Here is a 13,622-nt window from a genome sequence, read left to right as displayed (position 1 = left end):
TCCTTCCTTGATGCATGGACTCACCCTGTCTCCTGTCCTGCAGGATGGACTGCTGCTAGGTCAAGAAGCAAATAGGGGCTGGGCGTGGTGGTGCACGCCTTTAATCCCAGCACTCTGGAGGCAGAGACAGGCGGATCCCTGTGAGTTCGAGGCCAGCCTGGTCTACAAAGTGAGTCCAGGACAGCCAACGCTACACAAAGAAACCCTGTCTGGAAAAACCAAAAAACAAACAAACAAAAAGAAGCATTAGTGGTCAGACACCATGGTTTAAAGAGCAAAGTGGAGACTGAACCAAACAATTATCACCTAGACACTTAAGGAATTTAAGCATGAAGGAGGGATTGGGACAGGACACAGAACAGAAAGCCAGGACTGCCACAACACAGTAACATAGGTGCCAGCAGCTCTTACATTGAGGTACTGAGCTGAAAATGTTGGAACAAAATAAACTCGAGTTGAAGGTTAGGCTAGCGCTGAGCCTTTCAAGCACACAGCTCTCTGGTAGGTAGGAAGAGGAGATTCGGGTTGCTGGGAGTGGCTGTGCATTCCAGAGCCTTGCAGGTGGCTCTCTTGCCCTCATACTCGGCCTTGGTCATCTGGCGTGAGCAGCAGAGGACATGAGTCTGCAGATTGCATGAATCCTTGGTGTCCCCTGGTGACTGTTGTAGTTATGGCTTATTTTATTTAATGGAGAGGAAAGAATGGTAGCTGGGCGTGACCCTCCTCAGTGGGTCAGAAAAGGTCTTCTCATTTCCACATAGGGCAGTATGTTTGTTGCTGCCGTTCACTAGGGAAATGCTGGCACTTTGTAGCTTTGTGCTACAAGGGCCTAGGCTGCAGTCCCAGTACAGTTTCCTCCCTGGCTCTGGGATCTACTGTGAACACTAAGGAGTCCTTTCTCCCTGATAGGAGGGTGGATACTATCTGGAAGATGAGAGGCCACTCATGATCTGTATCCACATTTCACCCACAGTTCTTGGGCCATCCAGGATAAAGTGTGAGCCAGGGTAAATAAGCCCCTAGGTCTGATCGCCCACTCACTTTTTTCTCCCATGGAACTTGAAAGCCTTGTATCCTAGGCTATCTGCAGCCATTTTAAATCACCTACCAGGGTCAGGAGAGAAGCGCAATGCATTTGAGAGATGGCTGAGTGGTTAAAGAGTTTTGGATGCTCTTCCAGAGGACCCAGATTCAACCCCCAGCAAGCACATGGCTGCTTAAAAGTAATTCCAGTCCTAGAAAATCTGATGCCCTCTGCCGGTCTCCACAGCAGCAGGCATTGCATTGCACATGTAGATAAACACGCAGACAAAACCCATACACGGGCTGGAGAGATGGCTCAGCGGTTAAGAACACTGCCTGCTCTTCCAAAGAACCCGATCCAATTCCCAGCACCCACATGGCAGCTCACAACTGTCTGTAACTCCAAGATCTGACACCCTCACACTAACACACATAAATTAAAATTAAAAAAAAAAAAAAAAAACATTAAAAAAAAACCCATACACAGAAAATATTTAAAAAAAAAAAAAGCTCAACAATAGGAAGCGAATAAAACACAGATAGGAGAGGGGAGAAGTCTCCTTACTTGCAAATTATGCTTCTCCATGACTCTAGACTTCACAGAAAAACAACTGCCAAGCATTCTCAGCAAAGTGACAGGATTAAGACCTATACAGAGAAAACAAAACAGTCACGAGAGAAACTAAAGACAAGAAAAGGTGGAAGGACCTCCATCCTTACGGGCTGGAAGAATTACTTTGTGAAAATGGTCATCTTGGCTGGAGAGTGTAGCTCAGTTTGTGACTGCCGGGTATTTATGAGGCCCTAGATGTGACCTTTACCACTCCATAAACTGGCATGGTGGCACGTGCATGGAAACCCAGCACTTGAGAGGCAGGGGCAGGAGGACCAGGAGTTAAAGGTCCACAAAGTGTTGGCTACAGAGTAAGTTTGAGGCAAGACTGAGATACAGTCTGGGAGGGAAGGGAGAAAACTGGCTACCATATCAGATACCTACAGATTCAATGCAATTGCATCAAAATTCAAAAGCCATTCTTCAAAATAATAAACTAGAAAAACCAGACTGCTTCACAACAAAACAGCACGGTATCAACATCGATGGGACAAAATAAAACATAGAAACTCATTACAGCTACCTGCTTTTGCTGGGTGGTGGTGGTGCACACCTTTAATCCCAGCACTTGGGAGGCAGAGGCAGGTGCAAAGCAAGTCGAGGACAGCCAAGGCTATCATAGAGAAACCCTGTCTCAAGAAACAAGAAAACCAACTACCTGCTTTTACAAGGATGCCAGGAATACACAAGTGGTGCTGTAAAGCTTGGACCTCCGCATCTGCACGCTCAAGAATGAAGCTAGATCTTTATCTCGCCCTGTACAAAAACCAATTCTAAATAGATCAAACACCTTCATGTAAGATGTAAAACTCAAGCCTCCTAAGAAAAAGTGGGAGAATATTTCTAGATACAGGCAAGGACTTTCTGAGTAGGACCCCTGCAGTTCAGGTGATAGGGCCAACAAGTGATTAAGTGGGACCTCATGAAGTTAAAAACCTTCCATAGCATGCCAGGTGTGGTGGCACATGCCTTTAATCCCAGCACTGGGGAGGGAGAGGCAGGTGGATCGCTGTGAGTTCGAGGCCGGCCTGGTCAACAAAGAGAGTACAGAACAGCCAAAGCTACACAGAGAAACCCTGTCTCAAACAAAACAAAACAAAAAGAAAAAAAGAAAAGAAAACAGATGGCTCAGCAGTTAAAAGTACTGGCTGCTCCTCCAGAGGACATGAGTTCAATTCCTAGCAACCACATAGCAGTTCACAGCTGTCTGGAATTCCAGTTCCAGGGCCTCTGACACCCTCATACAGACATACATGCAGGCAAAACCACCAATGCACATGAAATTAAAAGCAAATAAATTTTTACAAAGAAAGGAAAAAGCAAACGCTGGCCTGGATATGGACAAAAGGGAACCCTTATACACTGCAGGTTAATAATCTACACTGAGACCTCTACAAAGAAATGAGTATGGGAGTTTCTCAAAACACTCGAAATAGATCTGCCACATACTATACCAACCCTTGATGATCACCCAAAGGATGCAAGTCAGACCATCTGAGACACTTAGTCATCAGTGCACTGCAGCACCAGCCACAATAGCCAAGCTGTGCAGCCTGCTTAGGTGTCCAGCGTCAGCAACTAGAGATAGGGATAAGGAAAACGGACGCACCTGGAGACAATGCTGTGAATTAAGCCAACCTCATATAAACGATGCACATATACATTAAACAGAAGTGAAGGGGGTGGAAGCTTGGAGCGAACAGGGGTGAGAACAGGGCAGATAGGAAGGAGGGGGTATACTTAACACACAGTACATACTTGTTAAATACTCTTAAAAGGCCATTCACTCAACAGGCCCAGAGCTGTGAAGATGATAGCATTTTTTTTTTTTTTTAAAGTTTTCTCCTTTTTAAATCAATGATCACCTTTTATCCAGCTTTGGAAATCTGGGCAAAGAGAAGACTGAGAGGAGGCCTGGTCCAGTATCTAAGGGTCTCTAAGTGATTCTGTCAGCACTTGAGCAGCTTTTTTTTTTTTCTTTTTTCTTTTTGGTTTTTCAAGACAGGGTTTCTCTGTTGTAGCCTTGGCTGTCCTGGACTCGCTTTGTAGACCAGGCTGGCCTCGAACTCACAGCGATCCACCTGCCTCTGCCTCCCAAGTGTTGGGATTACAGGTGTGCGTCACCACTGCCCGGCGATGACAGCTTTATATGGGAGTTTTACAAGGTGGAGAAATCTCCAATGGACCCTCTATGGTTTCAGCTTTCAGTTTCTGTAACAGGAAGTTTTCTTTCTAAACCTGGAAAATAAAGTTGACCTGCTCAGTGAACCCATCATGCCTTTTTAATAAATCAGGTGGCCAGATGGGGGTGGCACATGACTTTAATCCCAGCACTCAGAGACAGAGGCAGGCGGATCTCTGAGTTTCAGGCCAACCTGTCTACAGAGGGAGTTCCAGGACAGCCAGGGCTACACAGAGAAACCCTGACTTGAAAAACAAAAACAAAAACAAAGTCAGAGGTGAACACAAGGGCCTTCTGACCTCCCTAAGGAAGCCTTCCCATCCCGAGTCAAGGCGCTGCCTGAGAAGTGAGAAGTGCAACCGCAGCTAACATCCGCAGTGTCCGAGCCTTCTTGCCACCTCACACCCAGAGCCAAGCAGGAGCTTTCCTTGTTGGCTCTTCTCTTAACAGGTTCATCTTAAACTTAGAATAGTACCCAGTGCCCTTGCAAGGCTACTCTGAAAGTCAGCAGGACTAGGGGAGTTTTTCCTAAGGCTAAGGTTGGCACTATGTAGGAGGCATCCATTCTACACTTACCCATGTTCCAGTGAGCTGCTGCAGGACCTGGAAACACCTTAGGACTACCAGTCTTCTCCTCAGGCTTCTTCCATAAGAGCTGGATCAGTGGTCTCCAACAAACCCAACTAAGCGGATTTGGGAAGCCGGGGGTGGGGGGTGGGGGGTGGGGGGGTGTCTAGGGTGGGGTTGGTGGCACACACCTTTAATGCCAGCACTCTCAAGGCTGAAGCAGGTGGATCTATGAGTTCGAGGCCAGCCTGGTTTACAGAATGAGTTCCAGGACAGCAGGGGCTACACAGAGAAACTATCTCAAAAAACAAAAAATCCCCAAACAAACAAGCAAGCAAACAAAAAGAACTGATTTGGGTCTGGTTCCCAAACCTCCAGAACCACGTCTGAAATCTGGCACGTTCAGGACTCCACTGAGAACTCTGACCCTATTTATTCAGCCTTTTATTTTGCATCTTTCAGAGTCTCAGCCCAAGTCTACACTTCACTCCTTAAGGTAAGGGTTAACCCGCTCCTGGGGAAAACAGAAGTGCTCCTGCCCACCCCTGAGAACGAGCCAGCCTTCCACGAGGCCACAACTGTGGACCCCTTGAGATCGGGCTGGCCAAGCTAGCAGCTCTATCAAGATCAGCAGTTCTTGGATTTTCGCTCTTTTCTGGCCCTGGAGGCCATGATTCTGAAGAAAAGGCCAGGAGCCAGAGTTCTGAGATAGACAGCCATGGCCGGCACAAGGTCACTCAGGAGCACATCTTTTTTCTTCTTCCCCACAGCAGCAAGGACATCCCGGGCCACCTCTGCAGGGCTTCGGCCCTGGGCTGTGCTCTTGTCTAGAGCTACAGTAAACAAAAGAAAAAGAATGTAAGGACAAATGCGGAGGCATGGGGCCAACGCGCCAGAGCTCCTCCAGGAAGTAGACAATGACACTGAAAAAGTGAGGAGCACATACATGGGGATAAAAGAGACATAGGACATAGGATGAGAGACTGGGTAGACCAGTTAGTGCGTGGGACCAAAGTGAGCCGCCTGTTTGGTGATCTGTGACAGATGCCAAAAGCCACACAATAGGTCTCAGAGTGGACGCCACCCCACATCTAAAGATGATTATGGGCACTGGAGAGATGGCTCAGCAGTAGGTTAAGAGCACTGGCTATTCTTCTAGAGATCCTGAGTTCAGTTCCTAACACCCACATGCTTAGAATCATCTGTAATGGGATCTGATTCCCTCTTTCTACCATCCATGAAGACAGAGCACTTATGTACATAAAATACTTAAATAAGTGTAAAAACCCCGGAAGGTTGTCAGGCTCGGTGGCAGGTGTTTACCCACTGAGCCCCTGCACTAGCAGGAAAGTCTTTTTTACCTCAGTCCACATCTGGGCAACAGCCAGTGACTAGGGATGCTAGGCTTATGCTGTATCATCTGCCCTGTGCTGGCCGCTTCACAACCATGTGACCCCATCGCACCCCTATGCACTGAGTGCGGAGTGCACAGCTGTCCCACTTCCCAGTGGCAGGAAGAGCTGGATGAGGAACAGCTGGGACAGTTGGGAGGGTGTAGGGTAACAGCATCCATGCTCCTTCTTTGCTGGTGACTCATCTACCTTGCTAACAGAGCAGAACCAGTCGCAGAGGCACAAGAGACCATTATCACACGCCGCCCGGAACCCAAACCCCTCGCCGGTGTCTGTCCTCACTGTGTTCACCACAGGAGAGTGGGAAGTGGAGAACAGTCAGAGCTAAAGTTTTTGAGATAACCACGTTTGCAGCTGTCTGGCTCCTTCCACTGTGGCTTTCTTTCTTTTTCTTTTTTAAAGATTTATTTTCTTACCTATGATGTATACAGCGTTGTGCCTGCATGTGTACCTGCACGCCCCAAGGGGCACCAGATCTCATTGTGGTTGTGAGCCATTATGTGGTTGCTGGGAATTGAACTCAGGACCTTTGGAAGAGTAGCGGTGCTCTTAACTTCTGACCTATCTCTCCAGCCCCCCTGTGGCTTTCTGTGGAGCAGCTTGTTGTGGCAAAGCAGCCACCTGGACTGGGGCGGTCTTGATTCAGGCCTGGTCAGATGGGTTCAAGACCTGCAGCACCTGGGCGGTTATGGCCACACAGCCCCACAGAGGACAGACACATCCTGGGGGCAAGGCTTAGTGTTAGTCTGCGCAGACAGATAGCAGGCTTGCTCCAAGCTCAGGAAGATAAGGCTTGGTCTAATAGTTCCAGCACACATGGACCAGCTGACCCAAGATGGCAGTCAACTGCTCTGTTTGTTTGTTCCTATGTGTATATGCAGGGGTCAGGCTGCTCCGCCCATGCGCAGAACCTGCAGGTCAGCTCAGCACTGCTTCTGGCTGAGTAAGCTGGAGATTTGACACTGCTGGGCCCGACCCAGCCTCACCCCAACACTCCCTGAAGCCAGCCGCTTCTTCAACACCCTGTGCAAGAGCCAATCATGCTCCCTTCTTCCTTTGATCCTGACCCTTTCCCCGTATGCCCCCCTTTCTTCCACGCCCGTTCCCCCGCATCTCCCGCCCCCATCAGCCCTGAGTTTGAGTTTCTAAGTCCTGATTATAAGATTCCTTGGGCCTTGGGATCTACAGAGGAGTTAGTGGGAAGCTTGGTGACATTTCAGCTGAGGGACTGTCTGTCCTGTCTGTTGACCTACCTCCGTATCTGGAGCCATCAGCAGTGACAGCATTTACAGAGAGATTGGTGTGGATGTATCCAGGGCTTATCACAGTTACCTCAATGCCGTCCTGTTCCATCTCTGCCCGCAGACAGTCAAAGAATGCCTGGGTGGCATGCTTGGAGGCCGAATCTGTAGTTGGAGACAGAGGCAGGAAAGCGTGTTGGTGTGGGCTTACTGTGTAAGATCACACCACTACAGCCGGGCGCGCTGGCCCACACCTGTAATCCCAGCACCTGGGAGGCAGAGGCGGGTGGATCTCTGTTGGGTTCCAGGCCCGCCTGGTCTATAGGCCAGGCCAGCCAAGGCTACACAGAGAAACCCTGTCTAGGGAGGGGGAGGGGGAGATTACAACACTACAGCAATGTTCACGTCCTGGTTCTGACAAGTGCAGGTGTTCTTGTTCTTAGAAGACACCGAGTAATAGGAATAAAGTGCCACCATGTCTTCAGCTTCCTCAGATGGTTAGGGGAAAAAAATGCTAAATATTGGTCTATCTAGTCCCTGCGAAATGGGTCTATCTAGTCCTGTGCCGGGGAGGGGTCCCACAGGATCCGGTACAAGTTGTTCCCAGTCGCTCCTGAGCATGGCCCCAGGGAGCCTCCCTCATGCAGGGCTATACAGACACAAGGCTGGTCCAAGCACTTTTCAGTTTGTTTGTTTGGTTTTTGCTGTATTTTTTGGTTTTTTGAGACAGGGTTTCTCTGTGTAGCCTTGGCTGTCCTAGACTTGCTTTGTAGACCAGGCTGGCCTTGAACTCACAGCGATCCGCCTGCCTCTGCCTCCCAAGTGCTGGGATTACAGGCAAGCGCCACCACCGCCTGGCCCCAAGCACTTTTCATATGGAGGAATCTGAGGCTGTGCTGCCTGTGAGAGACAGAGGCTCCTCTGTCCCCCAACAGCAGCTCCCTAGTCCGCTGCCAGGTACTCAAGGGAACACTGAGTGACCCTGGAGTGAGGCTCTTAGGAAACAAACCAGCATCTCCACACAAACCTGTTTTCCTCTAGTTTGGAGTCCTAAATATTTCAGTCCTTGTCAAAAGGCGTTCTGGTCAGCCAAATATACTGGGCGGGCCAAGCAGGGAGTGTCACTGCAGGCTCCAAGAGGCAGCAGGACAGTGTGACTAGAGGTGCTGGCCTGGATGACTGTGGAGAAACGCCCAACGTCTGCGACTCTGGAGGCAGCCCGAGGATTGAAGAGAGCAGCCATTCTGGGTCTTCAAAACACAAGTCCATATTGACGGCTGGGCCACTCCAAAGCTCCCAGGCCATGGGCTTTCAGCTATGCTGTCTAGACCAAGCCCACAAGGCTGCCAGTTACAGCTGGCCTCTCCTCTGGGCACGCAGAGTGCCACTTCTCAGTGTGTATGCTGTGCTGTAGACCTCTCCCTAGGAAGCTGGCCAGACTCAAATCTAGTTAACCACATAGTATCCAGACCACCATGCATACCTGCTGTAGTCAGTGGGCAATTAGAGAAGAAAAGCTAGTGGGACTAAGTCAAAGTAAAATATGGACTATAATAACTCATTACATGCTCTGTGACCCTTACCCCAGTTTGCCCATTATTAACACTGTGCCTTAGCTGCTTACTCTTTCCTGATTACAGCGATTTGGTTTTGTTTTTTTCTGAAGATTCATCTGAGCAGCCTTAGGTAACTGTCCAAGGCTATCTGGATTAGACAAAGAAAAGACAACAGAGAAATACCCATAGAGGCATAAGACTACACTGCTTTTAAGTTACACAGCACATCTCATTGCATCTTTGAGCCAGCGCTGGGAGGCGGGTAAGATGACGGCTGAGAGTCACTGTGGGGAGTAAGAAAGCTTAAGGCCTGAAGTTAAGCGAAGGTCCAAGGACACACATTTAGAGCTAAAAGTCAGAACAGAGGTCCAGGCCTGGGGAAAGAATATGCTTTGTTTAATGGCCAGCTGCCCTTTATTGAACTGAGTGTTGACACTGTCCTTTCCAAGTGCTGGAACAGTTCAGCCCTGCCTCCACTGGGCTAGCAGACTGCACTGGTCCTGAGAGGCGGATGAGCAGCAGCTGTCACCAAGTCAGTGTTTCAGAGAATGACACATAAAAAGGAAACCTAAGGAATCTGTGATGCCACCCTTCATCTTTTTGTAAAAGGCATCCCACTAGAAGCTACATTCTGCGTGCTTGTCTGTATGTGTAACAGGAGGGCAGCAAGTGAAGTAACAGTGAGCAAGTGAACTAGATGCCAAGGGGGTGGTCTTAATGTTTTGGTGTTACCTGAAGTTTCTATTTCTTGGGGCTTATCTTTTTTTTTTTTTTGGTTTTTTGAGACAGGGTTTCTGTGGGTAGCCTTGGCTGTCATGGACTCACTTTGTAGATCAGGCTGGCCTCGAACTCACAGTGATCCGTCTGCCTCTGCCCACTGAGTGCTGGGATTAAAGGCGTGCGTCACCACGTCCATCGACAAAGTAAATTCTTTTAGCAGCTCAGCTCTTGGGGCTTATCTTAATGGCCCTGAGAATACCTAGAGACATAAATATCCAAGGACTTCTGTCATAATCTCTACTAAAGGTAAAAGCTTGAGGGATACAGAGATTCCCCAGTGTCTATGAAAATGGCTACATTGCCGGGCGTGGTGGCGCATACCTTTAATCCCAGCACTCAGTGGGCAGAGGCAGGCAGATCACTGTGAGTTCGAGGCCAGCCTGGTCCACAAAGCGAGTCCAGGACTGCCAAGGCGAACACAGAGAGATCCTGTCTCAAAAAAACAAAACAAAAACAAAAAGAAAAGAAAAGAAAAGAAAATGGCTATGTTAATTTTGTCACAGCCAAGGGCTAGAGAGATGGCTCAGCAGTTAACAGTATGGTCTGCTCTTCCAGAGGTCCTGACTTTAATTCCAAACAACCACATGGTGGCTCACAACCATACGTAATGTGATCTAATGCCCTCTTCTGGCCTACAGGTGTACATGCAAACAGCACTCATATGATTAATAAATAATCTATAAAAAACTCTTTTTTTGGTCATAGCCATTTGTTTTTTTTTTTTTTTTTTCTTTTCTTTTTGGTTCTTTTGAGACAGGGTTTCTCTGTGTAGCCTTGGCCATCCTGGACTCACTTTGTAGACCAGGCTGGCCTCGAACTCACAGCGATCCGCCTGCCTCTGCCTCCCGAGTGCTGGGATTAAAGGCATGCGCCACCACGCCCGGCTCATAGCCATTTGTTGAATTGCATCTACTTAAAAGACTCTATGCTTATCTAGTGAACTGAGCAAGTCAGAAACACCATGTAAAATGTGATCCCATTTTAGACGCTCCATTATATGCAGAAAAAAAATTGGAGTAATATGCTCCAGAGTGCTGAAGGGATTTCAGTCCAGGGCCTCTGTAGGTCCTTCCTCATAACATCCTTCCAGGCTGAGCTGCCTCCATTTGCACATAAGGATGGACATGTAGAGTTAGGGAGCCCTGCCCAAGGTCACCTAAGGGATAAGGAGTAAATTAGGATTTAAAGGAAGGTATGTGAATACTTAGAATTACTTAGGTCATGGCTAGGCGTGGCAGCACACACCTTAAACTCTAATGCCTGGGAGGCAGAGGTAGGCAGGTTTCTGAGATCAAGGCCAGCCTGATCTACACAGTGAGTTCCAGGATAGCCAGGGATATGTAGAGACTAGGTCTCAAAAAACAGGACAAGGGTGCTGGAGAGATGGTTCAGTGGTTAAGAGCACTGGCTGCTCTTCCAGAGGTTCTGAGTTCAATTCCCAGGACCACATGTTGGCTCTCGCAACCATCTACAGTGTGATCTGATGCCCTCCTCTGGCCTGCAGGAGTACATGCAGGCAAGATGTTAGATACATAATAACTAGATAAATCTTTTTTTTTTTTTTCCTCCGAGACAGGGTTTCTCTGTGGAGCCGTGGCTGGGATTAAAGGTGTGGGCCACCATGCCCAGCAATTAAATAAATCTTAAAAAACAAAAAACAAAAAAACCCCACACACACCAGAAAGAACATTCTGATGAGGTTACTTCATGTATCTATAGGGTATTTCTACAGTGTATGAATCTAGCTAATGAACACACCTCTTTTTGTTGTTTTGTTTTGGTTTTTTTTTTTGAGACAGGGTTTCTCTGTATTAGCCTTGGCTGTCCTGAATTCACTTTGTAGACCAGGCTGTCCTTGAACTCAGAGATCCTTCTGTCTCTGCCTTCCAAGTGCTGGGTTGAAAGGTGTACACCACCACACCCGGATGAACACTTTTTTTTTTTTAATATTTATTTATTATTTATACAATATTCTGCCTGCATGTGTGCCTGCACACCAGAAGAGGGCACCAGATCTCACTGTAGATGGTTGTGAGCCACCATGTGGTTGCTGGGAATTGAACTCAGGACCTTTGGAGAGCAGACAGTGCTCTTAACCTCTGAGCCATCTTTCCAGCCCAAACACATCATTTTTACAATTAAAAATAAAATAAAAGCCAGGCGTGGTGGCACACGCCTTTAATCCCAGCACTCGGGAGGCAGAGGCAGGTGGATCGCTGTGAGTTCGAGGCCAGCCTGGTCTACAAAATGAATGTAGGACAGCTAAGGCTAACATAGAGAGACCCTGTCTCGGAAATAAAATAAAATAAAATAAAGCACAGCCGGGTGTGGTGGCGCACGCCTTTAATCCCAGCACTCGGGAGGCAGAGGCAGGCGGATCGCTGTGAGTTCAAAGCCAGCCTGGTCTACAAAGTGAGTCCAGGATGGCCAAGGCTACACAGAGAAACCCTGTCTCGAAAAACCAAAAAATAAAAAAAATTAAAAATAAATTAAAATAAAATAAAATAAAGCAGCAATGTCCTGAGAAAGGAGGGTAGAAGTACTTACATGCCGACCGGAAAGGAATGCTGATCCTGCCCTGGATGCTGCTGATGGCAACAATGTGGCCTCGCTTCCTCTTGACCATGGAGGGTAGGAGAGCTGAGGGGACAGGGCAGAAAGTTACCCTCTCCCAGTCACCGTGCCCGGTGCTGCTGGAGGAGACACCAGAGTTTTCCATGGCAGAGGAGGAAGAGGGAACAGAACATACAAACAGCACAGGTCCCTGGTCCTACCGGGAGCTTGGCCTCTGATCTTTAAAGTACATTCAAATACTGCCCTCCGTGGGATACGGTACCATGGATCAGAAATGCAAAGTTGCACTGATGCGACCAACACTGATGTCAGGGTGCAAAATAGATACAATGCAAATATAAACCCACAAAAGGTAAAACACCCTCATTTTAATGGCTACACCTGCTGCAGGGGGCAAATGCACAGAAACAGGCAGTGTCTCACCAAAAAGAAACCAAGCTGGTGACTAGATGCCTACCTTTTGTTAGAGCAACAGGGCCAAAATAGTTTATCTCCATCACCCTCCGGTCCACGTCCAATATGGTATCACTGATGGTACCTCGGTAGCTGACACCAGCATTATTGATGAGGATGTCCACAAAGCTAAAGCACTGTAAGATCTCAGCTGCTGCGGTAGCAATGGCACGAGGATCGGTGAGGTCAAAGGTCACCGTGAAGGGTTGGTGTGTCTGTCCCTGGTTAAATACAAAACACAAAATGCACCTTAAAGAATGACAGCCATGTTCCTACTTTTCAGAGTTTTGAGACTGTCCCACTTGGCGCAAATGTTACAGGCTGTGGCAACTCTTCCAAAAGAGCAACCTATGAAGCTTCTGATGTGGAATTCACATAATGTCCGGGCATCGTGTGTGCTGTGACCTGTAGAGCACATTACCGCATGAGTGCTGCTCCACACGGTGCATCACGGTGCCACTCAACAGTCACTGCCGCACAGGCACTGTCCACCCAGACTGCTAGTCATCTGTTCATGAACTCTTACCCACGTGTTCCCGGGATGCTTGACACCGGGACACAGCACAATGGACAAGGCTCCTGCCCCAGCCTGGAGGGGCAGGTAGTTAACTGCTATAATCACAGAGAATGCTGCCAAGCACTAGGTGCTAGGAAAACGGGCCCAGCACAGTTCAGCTGTGCAGCTCGGTAAGGGCAGAGAGTGAGGGGGAACAGAGAAGATGGCAGAATAGGAGGCGCTGGGAGCCCATGCCCAGCTGACAGCTGTCCTAACGGGAACCCTGTGAAGTGACTTGAAGCTCCGGGTTATCAGAACGTAACTCTCAAAGGAATGCTTCGCCGGTAAATCACAGCTACCAGTGGTGGACTGCAGCTACCGGGCTGCTGGGACTGCAGGGAAGGTGGTCCATATTTCTGATATGGCCTATGGGACTCAGGGCAGGAAAGGAGGACCTTAGCTTCTAAATACTGCTGACCTGCTACTCATGCCAAAAGTGTGGCATGGAGACAGGTGGCTCTATTTCAATTGCTACCACTGAAAACAGCTTCCAGGAAACTGCCTTGGAACATCATAATTATAAATAAATCTCTGGCAGGGCAATGGTGGTACATACATTAACCCCAGCACTCAGAGACAGAGGCAGGCTGATCTCTATGAGTTTGAGGCTAGCCAGGTCTACAAAGTGAGTCCAGGTCAGCCAGGGCTACACAGAGAAACCCTTT

The 13,622-nt window shown here is 48.3% G+C and overlaps 1 protein-coding gene across 4 annotated transcripts in view; it reads right to left on the bottom strand.

Annotated features, from left to right (window-relative positions):
- Positions 1-4,813: 4,813 nt before the first annotated feature.
- Smcr8 (SMCR8-C9orf72 complex subunit) overlaps positions 4,814-13,622 on the bottom strand; it is a 76,984-nt gene continuing 68,175 nt past the window's right edge. For all 4 annotated transcript variants that reach the window (XM_051167676.1, XM_051167677.1, XM_051167678.1 and 1 more), the window contains 4 exons: positions 12,406-12,622; positions 11,922-12,014; positions 7,051-7,203; positions 4,814-5,218 (listed from right to left, as the gene is read on the bottom strand). In XM_051167676.1, coding sequence (XP_051023633.1) covers positions 5,013-5,218; positions 7,051-7,203; positions 11,922-12,014; positions 12,406-12,622 — 669 coding nt within the window. In that variant the 3' untranslated portion in view covers positions 4,814-5,012. The remainder of the gene's footprint in view (positions 5,219-7,050; positions 7,204-11,921; positions 12,015-12,405; positions 12,623-13,622) is intronic.

The sequence above is a fragment of the Acomys russatus genome, chromosome 25 (genome assembly GCF_903995435.1).
Source record: "Acomys russatus chromosome 25, mAcoRus1.1, whole genome shotgun sequence".
NCBI classification, from domain to species: domain Eukaryota; kingdom Metazoa; phylum Chordata; class Mammalia; order Rodentia; family Muridae; genus Acomys; species Acomys russatus.
This window is presented reverse-complemented; position numbering and strand designations above follow the sequence as displayed.